This window comes from Hemicordylus capensis, chromosome 10, assembly GCF_027244095.1.
Source record: "Hemicordylus capensis ecotype Gifberg chromosome 10, rHemCap1.1.pri, whole genome shotgun sequence".
Classification (NCBI taxonomy): Eukaryota; Metazoa; Chordata; class Lepidosauria; order Squamata; family Cordylidae; genus Hemicordylus; species Hemicordylus capensis.
Genome location: NC_069666.1, coordinates 25,265,979 through 25,282,203, shown reverse-complemented (window position 1 = coordinate 25,282,203; position 16,225 = coordinate 25,265,979). Strand labels below are relative to the sequence as shown.

Genomic DNA, 16,225 nt, shown 5'->3' with positions numbered 1-16,225 from the left:
AGTAAAGAGGTGGCAAAGAATATGATTGGGGGAGTGAGGATTTTGCTATACATTAATGAGTTTACTTCCATTAATATTTATTTATCTTACTAATGAAGCCTGCTTGGCATTTCCCAACGTATTCAGATCATGGGCCAGATTCCTCTTAGAAAATGCTATCTTTCTGGATTAGTTCCTGGCCAGGAAGGAAGCTACTGTGCTGGCCTGGCTTGGCTCCTGGGAGACTGGAGAAGACACCTTCCTCCCTGACTTCTGCTGCTTGTTCTGGGGTGAGGAGTGAGTGAATGAGGCTTCTTTACATGATGGAGGGCTTTTAAAGTCAGTGCCAGATAATATTGTTGTTGTCTGACACTCTGCTGTAAAGTTCCAGTACTCTGGTGAATGGAGGAGCAAAAGGGGGAGCAGGAGACCTTTTGTGTAGGGAGCACCCACTACCTCTTGGGAGTCTCATCTGTCTATGTAAACTGCTTTGGAAATGTTGAAGAGTGGCATAGAGATAGTAGTAGTCCCTAGGTGCAGTTCATAGAAATAGCAGATGAGGCGATTCATCTTTGCCTGGACCACGCCACTACGGGGCTGATATGCTTGGAAGATCGAACCACCCCCACACATCAAGCACACAGAAAACTGGGATGGTTCGGAGAAGACTCGCCAGTACTACCCTAGCCTCAGTCTTTAGATATGAACACAGACCACTGGTCTGCCTTGCCCTGCACTGTCAGACATCTGTCTGTAGTCTTCCAGTTGGCAACGGCATTTAACCGATCACTCTCTCTAGATAGTCGCTCATCTAGCTATAGATATAGTTACTCCCTCTATATAACAGAGCCTAGAGGTATAGGCTCTATATACCATACAACGCATTATCTATATACTGCTTTTCAATGAAAGTAAAGTGGTTTACATAGATATACATAAAATGGCCCACTGTCGCCCAAAGGGCTCACGGTCCTGAAAAAGAGGCATAAGATAGACCCCAGCAACAGCTGCTGGAGATGCTGTGCTGGGGATGGACAGGGCCAGTTGCTCTCCCTCCCTCTCCCCCTAAAGAAAGAGAATCACCACTTTGAAAAGGGGCCTCTGCTCAGTTAGCAGCAGGGATTAGAGCAGAGATGCACAACTCAAATGTCCCAGGGGGCCAGAAACAACCATGATGATGTATTGCGGGGGGGGGGGGGAAGCAAAGTCAATTTTCAGTGCATTGATTATTGCAGTAAAATTCATTCTAAAGATAAATATTAAAGCAATTACTAGTTAGTTGTGTCCTTCCCTCCTGCCATGGGCCCACAATTTTAACCAGGGATAGTGGACAGAAAATAAGCCTTGCCCTTGCTCAGTCAGTGGGCACCTTTCCAGCCCCACACCAATGCCAGATTTGGGGGCTCCTGCTGTTGCTGGCTACCTGGGCCATCAAAAATACCCCTGTGCGCCGGATCTGCCCCCCCCACCCGGCCTTATGTTGTGCAGAGCTAGATTAGAGGCTCAAGGTCCTCCCCAGGCTAGAAGAGCCCTCAAGACACCTCTTTCCAGGCTGGCCTTTAGGGATGTTTAAAGGGCTCTCTTGTTAAGAGGGGCGCTTTCTCTGGGTTGAGCTGCCCGATTGCTGTGAAGCGCCTGGAGCCAGCTGGGGGAGCGGAGGAAAGGCAAGCCACCAGCCAAAGGCAGCGGCGGTGGCAGAGCGGCCTCTCCCGCGCCGGCTCCTCCTCCCTCCAAGGGCCGCCGCCGCTCGCTCTCTCCCCTGCCGGGGCGGGAGCCTGTGCGCGGGGGGCGGCCCGGCGTGCGTGCGTCACCGAGAGCGCAAAAGCGCCAGGCCAGCTGGAGAGGAAAGGGGGGCCCCCAGTCCCAGGCCCCGCCTCCCCCCCGCTCCTCCCTCTCCCCGGGGTCTGGGCGCCGAACCGATCTGCTGAGGCTTCACTCTGGTTCTGCGGCTCCGAGCCCGGCGCAGCAGAGCCCCGCTGGTGATGGCGACGGCGGCGAGAGAGGAGGAGGCGGAGGAGGCAGCAGCAGCGCGAGCACTCCGCTTCTATCAGCAGCTGCCGAAGGCGGTGAGCGGCTTCTTGGCGCGGGGGGGCTGCGCTCCCAGCCCCCTCCCTCCCGCCCGCCTCCTCCCTCTGGGGGCGGGGCTCCTGCCCGGCCATTAACCCCTTTCTCCCTGGCCTGGCCGAGTCAGTGTGCACACAGGCAGCTCCCCCACCCGGGGACGCCTCCCGCTGCCGCCGGCGGCTCTGCCCCGCCACCGCTCCTTTTGCAGTGGAGAAGGAGCGGAGCCTTCCGTGGGCTCCAGTCTCCCGGCGAGGCCAGGGCGGGTTCTCTTCCTCGCCTCCCCCTCCTGCCTTCTCAGGGGCGGCTCTAGAGCAGCTAGTTTCGGGGAGCACCCAAGGGATCATGGCGAGGAACCTTTTTGAGAGAGCGAGGAGGACTTTGCTAGGCGCCGTCCAGGGCTCCAGACTAGGGAAGGTAATGGAGGCGCCTTTATTCCCCTGCTGCTGTTGTGACAAGCAGCAAACCTGTCTACAAAGGTTGGAACATAGGAAGCTGCCATATACCGAGTCAGACCCTTGGTCCATCTAACTCACTATTGTCTGCACACTGACTGGCAGCGGCTTCTCCAAAGTTACAGGCAAGAGTCTCTTCCAGTTCCAGCCGTATCTTGGAGAAGCTGCCAGGGTGCAAACTTGGAACCTTCTGCATGCAAACATGCAGACGCTCTGGGCGGCTCCATCCCCCAAGGGGAATTTCTTACCGTGCTCATATGTAGCCTCCCATCCAAATGCAACCGGAGTGAACAAAGGGGACCATTCATGCTTACTACCACAAGACTAGCATGATCTCAGACTGCGCGGGAGGAGGCAATGGTCAACCCCTCCTGTATTCTACCAATGACAACCACAGGGCTCTGTGGGCACAAGGAGTTGAAACCAACTCAAAGGCACAACTTTATTACATTAAAACAATCCCAAGGCGGTTTACAGCAAAATTTAAAAACAAGATTGTAAAAAAGACAATTAAAATATTAAGCTAAAAATATAAAACAAATCTGACTAAAAAGATTTTAAAAACAAGCATAAAAACTGTACAAAATACAAAGAAGCAGCAGTAGAGACAATCATATAAAAGCTTTAACATGCTTTCTAAAAACTGTGATGGAGACTGAGGAGTGGATAGTCACCGGGACAGCATTCCAGAGTCTGGGGGCAGCAACAGAGAAGGCCCTGTCCCGCATGCACGATAATCGAGCCTCCCTCATTGTCGGCACCCAGAGCAGAGCCCCCTCAGATGACCTCATCAAGCGGGCAGCAACCCTTGGGAGCAGGCGGTCCCTCAGGTATCCCGGGCCCAAACTGTTAAGGGCTTTAAAGGTCAAAACCAGCACCTTGAATTGGACCCGGAAACAAACTGGTAGCCAGTGCAGCTCTTTCAAAATGGGTATGATGTGCTCCCACCGGGCAGCTCCAGATAAAACCCTAGCTGCTGCATTTTGCACTAGCTGCAGTTTCTGGATATTCTTCAAGGGTAGCCCCACGTAGAGCGCATTACAGTAATCCAGCCGTGATGTGACTTTACTTTATGTTGATATTAAGGTTACCTAAGGAAGAGAGAGGGAAACCATGTTTTTTTTAATGCTTCAGATAGGGAGAGGGGAAATCCTTGGAACTAAAGTGAATTTGCTTATAATTTAGGAACTCCATGCCCATTTGAATGGCTCCATCAGTTCTGATACAATGAAGAAGTTAATGGCCCAGAAGCCAAACCTTCAGATTAATAATGGGATGACCACGATTGACAAGGGGAAAAAGAGGAGCCTGGAAGAGTGAGTATTACATCAGGAGTTCTCAAATTTGGGTCCCCAGATGTTGCTGGACTACAAATCCCATCATCCCCAGCCAGGACAAAGGCCAAATTGTAAGTGAATGGCCTGTAAGCAAATGGAATCCAGCCATTGTGGCTGTGGATGATGGGAGTTGTAGTCCAATACCATTTGGGGACCCAAGTTTGAAAACTCCTTTATTAAGTTGTGGCACTTGGAAGAGAGCATGTGAAATTGACTAGAACTGAACAGTTGTATGGTCTGGCTGGGTAAAATGCCCTTATAAACCAAGACCTCTTTATCTGCCCACACTTTCCGGCATCTTGCCACAGCTGGCCTGCATGGGCGTTTGTCTTGGTTCTGCTGGTTTTATCACTCTGCACTTTTCTCCAGAAGATTATTGTATGGTGATTTTTTTTTATTGCTTTCCAGTGTAAAACATATGTCAGACGCCTTTGGGGTTTTTAAGTTGAAGGGTGGCATTGGAATATCTTAAATGATAAATGGAAACTCCTGTTTATGTAAACATTTCATTGGGGGAAGGGGGCATGGGAAATGCTGCCGGATCAATGCAAATATTGATCTGAAATTAAACTCCTCTGGTGCAGTCTTTGGGAAACTTGTGGCCGCTGTCTGGCTTTGTATTTATGCATGAATCTTCCTGTGGTTTTTCTTTTCAATCTTTTGTTGTAGATGTTTTCAGATGTTTAAGATTATCCATCAGATCACCACTAGGACTGAAGACATATTACTGGCAAGTTAATTCAAGTTGCTTTTAACAGCTTCCCTTTTAACAGGCAGTTGAGAGTATTAGTTCTTTGTTGAGGGATAGTACGCCTGAAAAGGGACCAATAATTGACTGAACAGTTATTTCATATTTCTAGAATATATTATTTATTATACCATTCTTTGGCGTCCTTCCCAGGAGTTCAGGGAAGCATATAAAGCTTCACTCACTCTTTCCCCCCTCACAACAACCCTGCAAGGTGGCTTAGGCAAGAGGTAGTGACTGGCCCAAGAGTATCCAGTCAGCTAATGACTGAGCAGGGATTTTGGGTCTTATGATCATTTACTGAGATTGTGATGGATGCTTCAGATTCATCTGGTGCACTGTAAGGTAACTCGCACGATGGATACAGTTCTGCAGGTCAGTAGCCTCATCCAGACATTAGGAGAGGAGGCTGTGTTTGAGTACAGCCCCCCCAAATGAGATAGAAGTCCCACCTGGCTTGTCAATCACTCTCCCCTGCCAGGGCGGGTCTGTCACACTTACAGCCCTCGTCTGAAGAGGCAAAGGCCGTAAGCAAGGATGGAAGGCGTTTCAGAAGCACCGACCGCAACATCTGAATGAATCTATTTTGACACACACACACACAAGTATTTTTTTAGTCTTGAAACAATTGCAGAGCATGCTGGGATGCTCCTTTCTCTGACTGGATCTCATTTCAGGTAACCAAGGATGTAATTCAGGAATTTGCTGCTGATGGAGTCAAGTACCTGGAGCTGAGAAGCACCCCCAGAGAGGAGCCGACCACTGGTGGGAAGTTGTTCTGCTTTTTACCGTAGAACTATCCCATTTCCCTCCTGCTAAGCACCCACCAGTGGCCCTCGACTTCTCTCAAAGGCCCTTTGCCTTCCCCTCAAGTTGGAACCGTAGGAAGATGCAGAGTTTGGGACAGCAACGTCCTGGCCATACATCCTCCCTTTTCCAAGCTTGGCCATTGCTTCCCCGCCTTATCCCAAAGCACATCTCTAATGCAGATGCTCTTCCACGGAGCTCCAGCCCCATCCTCTCAGGGAAACATCTTACAGCAGACAATGCTCACGGGGTCACCCATCCAGATGCAAACCAAAGGCAAACCGTGCTTAGCAAATGAGAAATCTGATATCACTGAAGATAATGTGGATATGGGTATGGCCCAGCCCTGATGCATCCTGGGAAACAAAACACTGCACTAGTCTAAAAGTGAATCGACATCTGTTTTCCATAGGTATGACCAAAAGAACCTATGTGGAAGCCGTTCTTGAGGGTATAAGACAATGTAAAGAAGAGGAACTGGATATAGATGTTAGGTGAGTTATGGAGTGCTTAGTCTAGGAATGGGATTGTGCCACACTTCCTGCATCATGGCGCGTCATGGCATCCATCAATATGATGGTCCCCATCCCCAAAGGGCTCACAATCTAAAAAGAAACATAAGGCAGATACCGGCAAACAGCCACTGGAGGAATGGTATGCTGGGGTTGGAGAGGACCAGTTTCTCCCTTCCCTGTTAAAGAGAATCACCATTTTAAAATGTGTCTCATGGCTCAGTTAGCAGGGATTTCTCTGGGCACATTCCTATATTGTGCAGGATGGGGGTGTTCATCCAAATGGCCACTCTACACGTGACCAAAATACTAGTTTAGCATTTACACCTTTGGCACCAAACATACAGCAAGATTGCACACTTGCCAGCCACGTGAAAGCAAACATTTCTGTGCCTGTTGGCCTGATACGAGAAATCATCCCCATAGGTGGAAAGACTGCACAGAGCAGAGGGTTGGACTGGGAGATCTCCCAAGTCCTTCCCAACTCTAAAATTCTATGATTTTCTGTCTCGCTCTGTTCATTGTGGCAGGAAAAATCACTTTACATTCCCTCTGTGATGCTTATGAGGGGCCAAACCACCTGCATCATAATTTCCATTTATGACATAAACACTGATTTGACTCAAAACTATGGTGAAAATATTAAACCAATTAATAGTTCTTAAACCAATTACCCTAGCCAGGGGTTCTCAAACTTTGGGTCCCCAGAGGTGCTTTGGCCTACAAAGGCCACTGTGGCTGAGGATGATGGAAACTGTAGGCCAGCCACCTCTGCGGACCCAATTTTGAGAACCCTGGAATTACCCCAAACCATGCTTGCTAAGATGAATATGGGACTACTCTGGAATAAGAGTAATTTTAGATTGTGAGCCCTTTGGGGACAGGGAGCCATTGTATGTATTTCTATCTATCTATCTATCTATCTCTCTCTCTCTCTCTCTCTCTCTCTCTCTCTCTCTCTCTCTCTCTCTCTCTCTATCTATCCATCCATCCATCCAAACCGCTTTGGGAACTTTTGTTGAAAAGTGGTATATAAATATTTGTAGTAGTAGTGAGGGGCATTAGAGTTGCCCCTACATTAACAGATGTCTGTTGCAGGACCTGCATTTGCTGCTGATTCCTTTCTAAAAGTAACTTGGATGTGTTTATTCTAGATTTCTAATCTCCGTGGATAGAAGAGGTGGCCCTGTTGTTGCCAAGGAAACAGTTAAACTGGCCGAGGAGTTGCTTCTTTCCACTGATGGCGTGGTTGTAGGCCTTGACCTCAGCGGAAATCCTACTGTATGCTTTCTTTCTTTCTTTCTTTCTTTCTTAAAACCCAAAACTATTGCAAAGTTTCATAATATTGATATTAGAAATTGGGGGGTCACCTTAAATTCAGAGTCTTCTTCCTTCCAAGTAAATTTTGTTTTATTATTTATGTAGTGATCAGTCTCCTTTCCCTCTGAAGAGTTAACAGGGAGTGAACTGACGGGTTGGTGAACTCCAGGGCAGCCAATCAGTACACCAGGTGGGTGGGACCTAGAGAGCAGTTACTGGGAATTCTGAAAACAAGAAGGGCGGTTTGTGTTGGAGAGGAGCACATGTGAAAAGGCTTAGTGAGGGGCATGGAGTTTTTGCTCCTGCATTCTCAAAGCCAGCATAAAGATTTCTCTCACTGAGTAACTGCAGATTCTCGAAAGACAGGATTGCAGGAAACTTGATTCTCATCTGGAGTTTTTGTGAGTTTTCAAGGAAAAGAGAATTCAGCTTAGGGAACAGTTTATTCAGGATTTTTATTTCTCTGTGTGTGTGTGTGTGCTTTTGCATATCCTTGATACTGTTCTATTATAGTTTACCTGCAACATAATTAAAATAAGAAACACTAGCCTACGCTCAATCCACATGTAAAGTGTGCTGTCTAGTCCATTTCGACTTCTGGTGCCCACAGAGCCCTGTGGTTGTCTTTGGTAGAATACAGGAGGGCTTTACCATTGCCTCCTCCTGCACAGTATGAGATGATGCCTTTCAGCACCTTCCTATATCACTCTGCCCGATATAGGTGTTTCCCATAGTATGGGAAACATACCAGCAGGGATTCGAACCAGCAACCTTCTGCTTGTTAGTCAAGCATTTCCCCACTGCACCACTTAAGGTGACATAGGGCGTTGAAAAGACTCTATAAACTTTTAAGCGTGCCTAAATCCAACCTGAAATTGAAGCTTAAGGCAACCTATGTTTGTAACCTACTAAGTATTTCTGAGTGTATTTAAAACCTAAAAGCCTCAGATGGAAGCAGTCTGTAGTAACTGGATAAAACTGTGTTTTGTTCTTTTCTTTTTACAAGTCTCTAAGAGTTGGTTTTTTACTCAAGAAAAAGGGAGGGCAGAAAGGGAATTTCTCTGGTGCAAAAGTGTCCCCAAGCGCCCAGCAGCTATCAGTTTTCTCATCACATGTAGACCTACGCATGGAAGGTTTTTGTACTTATCCAACAGCAAAATAAAGAGAGTTTACCCTGGGATTCTTTTTGAAGGCAACCAGAGATGGAGAAGCTCTTATATTGACAGGGAGTATGTTCCAAAGCCCTGGGGCAGCCACAGATTAGCTGGGGGCAGCCTACAACCTGTATTTAACCTCCATTTTTAAGGGGGGGTGTCATCTTAAATTCAGAGTTTTCTTCTATTTGGGTATATATGGTATTGTGTTGTGAGCATTCTTGATTCATCTGGTTCCTGACTAGGTTGCATTTTTGTTTCATGTTGATCTCTAAGGCAGGACACGGCAGGGACTTCCTGGAACCCCTCTTAGAAGCTAAGAAAGCGGGTCTGAGGCTGGCCTTGCATCTTTCAGAGGTAACTTTCTGAAGCCAGGGCCCCATTTTGATCATGTTGGGGATTATGATCCCCAAATGGACTGCTCATTAGATTGCTCATTGTACTGCTTTTTATAAGGTCCAGTGTTCCCTCTATCAGGGATTCCCATATGTTGTTGACTATAACTCCCAGCATCCCCAAACATTTGTTGAAAAGTGGTATATAAATATTTGCTGCATTTGTCGTGTATTGCTTTTCTTTTCTTGGTATGTGTGTCTTGTGTTTAGATCCCAAATCAGGAAGAGGAATCGAAGCTTCTCCTGGGCCTTCCACCAGACAGAATTGGACATGGTACATTTCTTCATTCTTCTTCAACAGCGTCCACATCACAGGAGCTTGTGGAGCTTGTAAGACAAAATCGCATACCTCTAGGTAAGAAAGGCCATTGCATACAAGCTCAGAGAGATCAGGGTTCCCTTTTCCTCTGCGGCTGTCGCTCTCTCCATCAGCCTCTCTCACAGACCCAGTTCAAATATGCACCATCTGAAGATTCACAGCAATTTGGAAACAGTGGCATCCAAAATTGGTTGAATCAGAAAAACAACCCCCAAGCAACAGCTAAGATCAAAGCCTTCTCTCATTCGCTTGTGGGCAGTTTTTCCACACAGAAGCACTTTTGGATGCTTCCCCGTGTGAAAATATTAGGCAGAACTTGCCCATCCCACTACTGACACCATCTCAAGTTGAGCCCATGGAAACACTCAAACTACTGGGCCCCCGGCCCCAGGCCTGGTTTGTGGCCAAAGAACTCTCTGATTTGTTTTTGTTTTTTTAAACTCCTTTTCTCAAATGTCAAAATGAAACTCTTCTCTCTTGATCCCGTTGCCTCTGGCAATCGTTAATTCTAGGTGGCTTGGAAGAAGTAATTCTTCCATGATATTTGATCCTTTGTGTATGCACTGCCTGGAGAATGTATACACTTAATTACTTTGTGACTACCTTGGCTTTTAAGAATCCTGTTGGATTGGACCCAAGGTTTGATCCAATTGAGTAGCTAGTTTGCCTCACTGAGAAGCCCCCACGCCAGGCAATGAAGGCACTAGCACTATGCTTTGCCCCCAACACCTACTATTCAAAGATACACTGCCTCTAAACATGGAGGCTCCATTTAGCCATCATGGCTGATAACCATCTGACAACACAGCTGTTGTGAATGTGTCTTATTCCCCTTTGAGCCATTTAAGCCAATGAGAAATACAACATCTTGTAGCAGGGAGTTCCTTGTGTTAAGTGCTATAGAGAGTACTTGTGTGAAGTGTGGTAAGAAAAAGCACAAAGACAAACTTCTCTTCTTGGACTTGCTTTTTGACCAAGACTTTCCTTGTATCTCTCAGAACTCTGCTTGACGTCCAACCTCAAAGGTCAGACGGTGCCTTCTAGTGACCAACACCATTTTGGATTCTGGTACAACATGGGCCATCCCATCGTGCTTTGTGTAAGAAGAATTTGAATGCTGGAACCCAAAAGGTTGAGACGTGGCAATCTGACAGGGTTTCCCAAACCTGTGTCCCCAGATGTTGTTGGACGACAACTCCCATCATCCCCAGCTATAACGGGCAATGTTTGAGAAACCAATTTTTTCTGCAGAGTTTAGTGTTCATAACCGAACGGGGCAATTCACATGATTGCCCCGGGTGGGCAGGGACAACATGGGTGGAAGGCTGCACCTAACCAGATGACCAAATTTTCCTTCCTCAACGCACGCCCATTCAGACGGCCCTGCTCCGTGAAGCACAGAGCAGGGTGGAGGGATCCAGGACCGGAACCTGTTGATGCCTCCGGGCATCCCTCAATGCAATGCGCGGCCCATGTGATGCACTGGGGATTCCCCCATCAGACAGGCACTCTGTGCTCCCATCGCTGACTCCTCAGACTGCATGCCACTTGATGAATTGCACGATACCCAGTAGCCAGAGTAAGGGTGCAAGAGCACCCTTAACCTGGGCTAAAAGCCGAGTTCGTTAAGGGGGTTGGGCGGGCAGGGTCGCGCCGTGTTCCATGAACAGCCTAAACTTGCTTGGGGTAGGCCAGGCACAATTAGGCTGGTCGTGAGGACATCCTCAACGTATTAATGGTTTGTTCTTTCATGATTCTGATCTTCCACTAGACCGACGATAAAGGTGTGTTTGCAACTGACCTTTCTCAGGAGTACCAGCTGGCTGCTGATACATTCCAGCTGTCTAGAACCCAGATGTGGGAGCTCTCCTGCGATGCCATCAACCACATCTGTGCCTCCAGCCACACTAAAGCAAAGCTCAGGGAACGGTGGCATAAACTCAAACCATCTCTGCTTCAGTAGCTAAACCGGAATCCCAAAGGTTGGTGCGGACGCCCTACGTGGTCCATGCAGAAGGTATTTTCCGAGTCAGTTTGAACCTTCAGGAGGCTCAACTGCTGGACAGAACTGTGTGCTACAGCCTGCACATGAGACATCACATCTTTGGAACATCCCTGCTGAAAAACTGACTCTCTGCATGCAGAAATCTAGTATGTCCAGAGAAAGGCAGAGTAAGCTGTCTTTCTGTGCTGGGAAATTGTTGCTTTTCAAATAAAGGGAAATGCTCAGAGAAGCAGCCTGAAATGATACAGTCCAGGAACTCCTCCTCCATCTGTTGAATGCATAAACCAGCCCTACCTTGCTCCACCTGGCAAGTTGTTTTGCACTCAGTAGAATTCTGCATCCAGCTTGTGAAGCACCCTCTCAGTGGCAGGGAGGCAGATGCTCTTAGTAGCCCCGACGAAACCGTAATGGTTGAACTGCTCTTCAATCAACAGTTGGGGGTTGTGTGCGCGTGTGCACCACCCACCACCATTTCAGTGACTGTAAGGCAGTCAACCCTACCCCCCCCCCCCCCGCTGCTGTTTTTGTTTTGCATAAGGAGAAGCTACAGTTGACTTCACCCATGGAGGGGTACTTGGATGGAGCTGGCAGTTTAATAAAGCACAGAGCTTGGGGGTTACCCAGGTTTCCTTCTCTTCTTCCTTTCTTGCCTTTAGCTTGTCCAGAGCCAGAACCGATCACACACTGCAAAAGGCCAAAGAGAAGTGTGGTTGGTAGGACTGTGCTGCCGCAAACTCCTGGTCAGAGGACAAGGATCTGGCCCTCCCTGTCAGAGCTCTGGAGCAAGCATCAAGGAAGCAGCAGGGTAAGCCCCCGTGCTCAGAAGGCAAGATATGCCCCTGTACTGGAGCAGCCATTCTGGTCTGGTCTGAGCCTTGCAAGCTTTGCAGAGTTTGCAAGAGTCACGAGGAGAGGAGAGGAGAGGAGAGGAGAGGAGAGGGACCTGCTGGCAACCTTCCCTCCTTCCTGCACCACGCCCAAAGACCAGCTTTGAAAGGAGCTGCCCCTCACCGGGGCACGGAGCAAGGCAGCATTTTGTGCCTTACTTGCGGCAGGGACGGGGTGGGCGAGTGGGTGGCTGACCTTGAGCAATAAAGCTGGGGCTGTGGCGAGGGGCAAGGAAGGCAAGGAAGTCCTAGTGCATAGATGCTCTGTGCAGGTTCAGCTATTCATTCATTCATTCATTCATTCATTCGATTTCTACACTGCCCTTACAAAAATGGCTCAGGGCAGTTTACACAGAGAAATAATAAATAAATAAGATGGATCCCTGTCCTCAAAGGGTTCACAATCTAAAAAGAAACATCAGACAGACACCAGCAACAGTCACTGGAGGTTCTGTGCTGGGGGTGGAGAGGGCCAGTTACTCTCCCCCTGCTAAATAAAGAGAATCGCCACATTAAAAGGTGCCTCTTTGCCAAGTTAGCAGGGCTCTAACTTGCTAGCTTGCAAGGATCTATGATATTACAGTCATAGGAAGCTGCCTTATGCCAAGTCAGACCCTTGGTCCATCTCGCTCAGTCTTGTCTACCCAGACTGGCAGCGGCTTCTCCAAGGTTGCAGGCAGGAATCTCTCTCAGCCCTATCTTGGAGATTCTGCCAGGGAGGGAACTTGGAACCTTCTGCTCCTCCCAGAGCGGCTCCATCCCCTGAGGGGAATATCTTCCAGTGCTCACACTTCTAGTCTCCCATTCAAATACAACCAAGATGGAACCTGCTTAGCAAAGGGGACAAGTCATGCTGGCTACCACAAGACCAGCTCTCCTCCCATAAGTAATCAGAGTAACGCCACATACACACAGACAACAGAACTCCACCATAATTTGCTGCATACAAATCTCCCCGAGTGCTGTTCCACATTGCATTCAAGCACAGCTGTAATACCTCCCGGTCTGTCCCCATTGTTAGCAAGTATAGACACAAGGGACTTGGATTACTCTCAGCCATAACTATACGCCATCTCTGCTGAAAAGCCTTGTGCTTCAACGGACTCTGGGCATCTGAAAATGCCCGAGTTCAACATTCATACCCGCAAGTCAACACTGTTGCTATGGTCAGCAGGTGATGGATGTGCATGTGTGTGAAGCAGCTCAAAGTAACCAAAAAAAGTTTGATAAGAGACACCCGAGGAAAGGAAAGAGGCAGCACTGACCAAAGGGTTTACCAGCTGTTCTCCAGGGCTTGACGGAGTTGACTACATTAACATAGTTTATCCACTTCTCCTCACATGTCTGGCCACATCCTACAAGAGGGAAATGAGAAAAGTTAATTTTCTGGGTGCATTTTTGTTTGAGGGGAGAGAGCGAGCGCGCGTGCACATGAGGGGGGAAATTGCCCACGTAGAAGTGGCATTCAGTCAATCACTTTATTACGGTCTTTGATCAGCATAAGGCCAGAAAACAAGGACACATAACAATGACAAGTCTATCAATGTCCAGATACTTCATTGCCTTAAACTAGAAGTTCTCAAGCTTGGGTCCCCAGATGATGTTGGACTACAACTCCCATCATCCACAGCCACAATGGCCTTTAGGCCAGACTGGGAACCACTGCATTAGCTGAAGTTAAGAGCCAGCGTGGTGTAGTGGTTAGAGTGCTGGACTAGGACCGGGGAGACCCAAGTTCAAATCCCCATTCAGCCATGAGACTTGCTGGGTGACTCTGGGCCAGTCACTTCTCTCTCAGCCTAACCTACTTCACAGGGTAGCCGTGAGGAGAAACTTAAGGATGTAGTGCACCACTCTGGGCTCCTGGGAGGAAGAGCGGGATATAAAATGTAAAAAAAAATTAAAATTAAGAAAAGTTAGGAGTATAATTTTACCTGGTGGTGTTGCATGGCTTAGGTCAACAATCATGGCCCCTCGTTGCTTAATCATTTCTCTCATGTATCCACGGTAGTCGGCAACCTTTAAGGGGTGCAAAATTAAAACTAACACTCTTCTTTGGGGGCTGCACCCACAGCCAGAAGTGGAAGCCGCTCTACCCATCCCAGAACCCCCGGGTTTTGATGCTCCGCAGCAAAGAGTAGGGCAGGGCCATACTTACGGGGCTCGGGACATAGAGGCAGGCAGGCCTAGTGATGCCGTATCGCGGGGAGATGGCATAAGGAGGCAGGAATGTTCTGGGGAAAGGGCACCTAGAAGACGGAAGCTCAGTTAAATCCTATACACGCCATGCACTTCAGAGAGGCAACCCAGAGAAGACATCGCCACCCCGCAGGTCCAGGGGTGGATGTGTGTCTTGTGTTGGTTTCTTGAACGGCATTTACAATTTCAGTGACTAGAACCGATCACACAATCGTCATCAGAGTAGGAGATTGCTCCTCCCCTAATTCGGGAGCTAGGCGTGTTCCCGTTGGGTGATTGTGAGAGAAAAACTAGATTGATGATCACTCAAAGCCCAGCTGGGTATGGAGATTTCCCTGCCTACCTCGTTCAGAAGCTGGGGATGGATCTGGGTAGGGCAGGCCCATCAAGCTCCCTGCCTCCGACCTTGTTCTTATTTTGTTTAGTAACCTTGGTGGCCGCCTTCAGCATTGTCAGAAAGCTGAAAGTCAACCCCTGCTAACTGAGCAAAGGGGCCCCTTTTAAAAGTAGTGATTCTCTTGTATTTAGCAGGGGGAGAGCAACTGGCCCTATTCATCCTCAGCACAGCCTCCCTCCAGTGGCTGTTGCTAGTGTCTGTCTTACGTTTCTGTTTTAGATTGTGAGCCCCTTGGGGACAGGGAGCCATTTTATCTCTGTAAACCACTTGGGGGACTGTTGTTGAAAAGCAGTATATAAAGAGTCATCATATTCGTAAAAGTGGGATATACCTCTTGGAAGCTAAGAAATCCACCAGTGCTGCAAAATCAAACAAATTCTACTTACCTACAGGAGTAAGCCATGCTTTCCCTTGCTCCCAACCCTTTGGCTGGTCCCAGATGATTATGGCTTGTTGTTGGTTTTTTTGGGGCCCCCCCACAAGATACCAGTACTCTGATCTCACAATGGCCTCTCTCTGAAGATGATTGGCCACTTCACCCTATGGCATCATCGCTCCTCCCACCCCCACATTACAGAAGTGCCCTGTGAGGTCTTAAGAGCTGGGGTATGTGGAAGACAGAGACGGCATTCAGAAAGAAGCGACGAAGCAGCCCCATGCTGCTGGTCCCTAAGCTACAGCCAACAATAAGCTGTGGGTTCTTCTGAGCTTTGGCTTCCTTGCTTTACAGCTTTTCACGTAGAATGGGCATCAGCTACTGTGTTCTGGAGGAGAGATGAGCTTTGGTCCAGCATGGGAAGAGAGCTGGTCTGGTGGTAGCAAGCATGACTTGGCTCCTTTGCTAAGCAGGGTCTGCCCTGGTTGCATATGAATGGGAGACTAGAAGTGTGAGCACCGTAAGATATTCCCCTTAGGGGACGGAGCCGCTCTGGAAGAGCATCTAGGCTCCAAGTTCCTTCCCTGGCATCTCCAAGATAGGGCTGAGAGAGACCCCTGCCTGCAAACTTGGAGAAGCTGCTGCCAGTCTGGGCAGACAATACTGAGCTAGATGGACCTATGGTCTGACTCAGTATACAGCAGCTTCCTATTGTTCCTATTTGTAAAGAATGTCTCATGTTAGTAGAAAGAGGCAACGCTGTTTTGCCAGCTGCTGTTGAACTACCACTCCCATCATCCCCAGCCACCAGAGGGTGATGGGACTTGTAGTTCAACCACAGCCAAGGTTGCCTAGTCCCTACCCCTCTGTTGGGGGTTAAAAAAGGGAAAATGGGTAGCATGCCTTGTGCTGCAGCCTCAGCTGCCTGAATCCAGAACTTCTGATCTATGATGGAGGACACATTCTCTGAATACATGGCTGTGGGAAAACTATAGCAGGTTGCTGCCAGCAGAGAATATGTTGCTGCCCCACTGAGAATGAAACACCTGGGGGCAGCCACGTAGGAGGAAGTTCTCCTGAGGTCACCATGCCAAAGGGACCCCTCATATCTAGAGCTGGCCCTCAGGGCCAGGGATGCTCAAACTTGGGTCCCCAGATGCTGTTGGACTACAATTCCTATCATCCCCATCCACAATATTTATTTTTAATAAATTACACATTCCATAATCTCATCCTCATCTGGCCAATTTTAGCCTGACAAGATCAGAAGGCAG

At 48.3% G+C, this 16,225-nt stretch overlaps 1 protein-coding gene across 5 annotated transcripts; it reads left to right on the top strand.

Annotated features, from left to right (window-relative positions):
• Positions 1–42: 42 nt before the first annotated feature.
• ADAL (adenosine deaminase like) lies at positions 43–11,711 on the top strand. Of its 5 annotated transcripts, none has more exons than XM_053272611.1 (10): positions 43–269; positions 3,681–3,811; positions 4,502–4,562; positions 5,258–5,345; positions 5,800–5,881; positions 7,054–7,180; positions 8,650–8,730; positions 8,979–9,123; positions 10,086–10,186; positions 10,859–11,711. In XM_053272611.1, the coding sequence occupies exons 1-10, from the start codon at positions 153–155 to the stop codon at positions 11,048–11,050; spliced, it is 1,125 nt and encodes a 374-aa protein (XP_053128586.1). In that variant the 5' UTR covers positions 43–152; the 3' UTR covers positions 11,051–11,711. The 5 variants fall into 5 exon arrangements, with proteins under 5 accessions (XP_053128586.1, XP_053128585.1, XP_053128588.1 ...); XM_053272610.1 differs by having other exon boundaries at positions 45–269; positions 5,258–5,349; positions 5,801–5,881; XM_053272613.1 differs by lacking the exon at positions 43–269 and adding an exon at positions 1,755–2,045 and having other exon boundaries at positions 5,258–5,349; positions 5,801–5,881.
• Positions 11,712–16,225: the final 4,514 nt, after the last annotated feature.

Bases quoted from the DNA above. Each gene is read 5' to 3' on its own strand.
- ADAL (XM_053272610.1), top strand. From the start codon at position 153: ATGCTATCTTTCTGGATTAGTTCCTGGCCAGGAAGGAAGCTACTGTGC. The intron at 5,350-5,800 runs GAAGTTGTTCTG...GTTTTCCATAGG, and splicing joins GAGGAGCCGACCACTGGTGG to TATGACCAAAAGAACCTATG. The intron at 8,731-8,978 runs GTAACTTTCTGA...TCTTGTGTTTAG, and splicing joins TGGCCTTGCATCTTTCAGAG to ATCCCAAATCAGGAAGAGGA.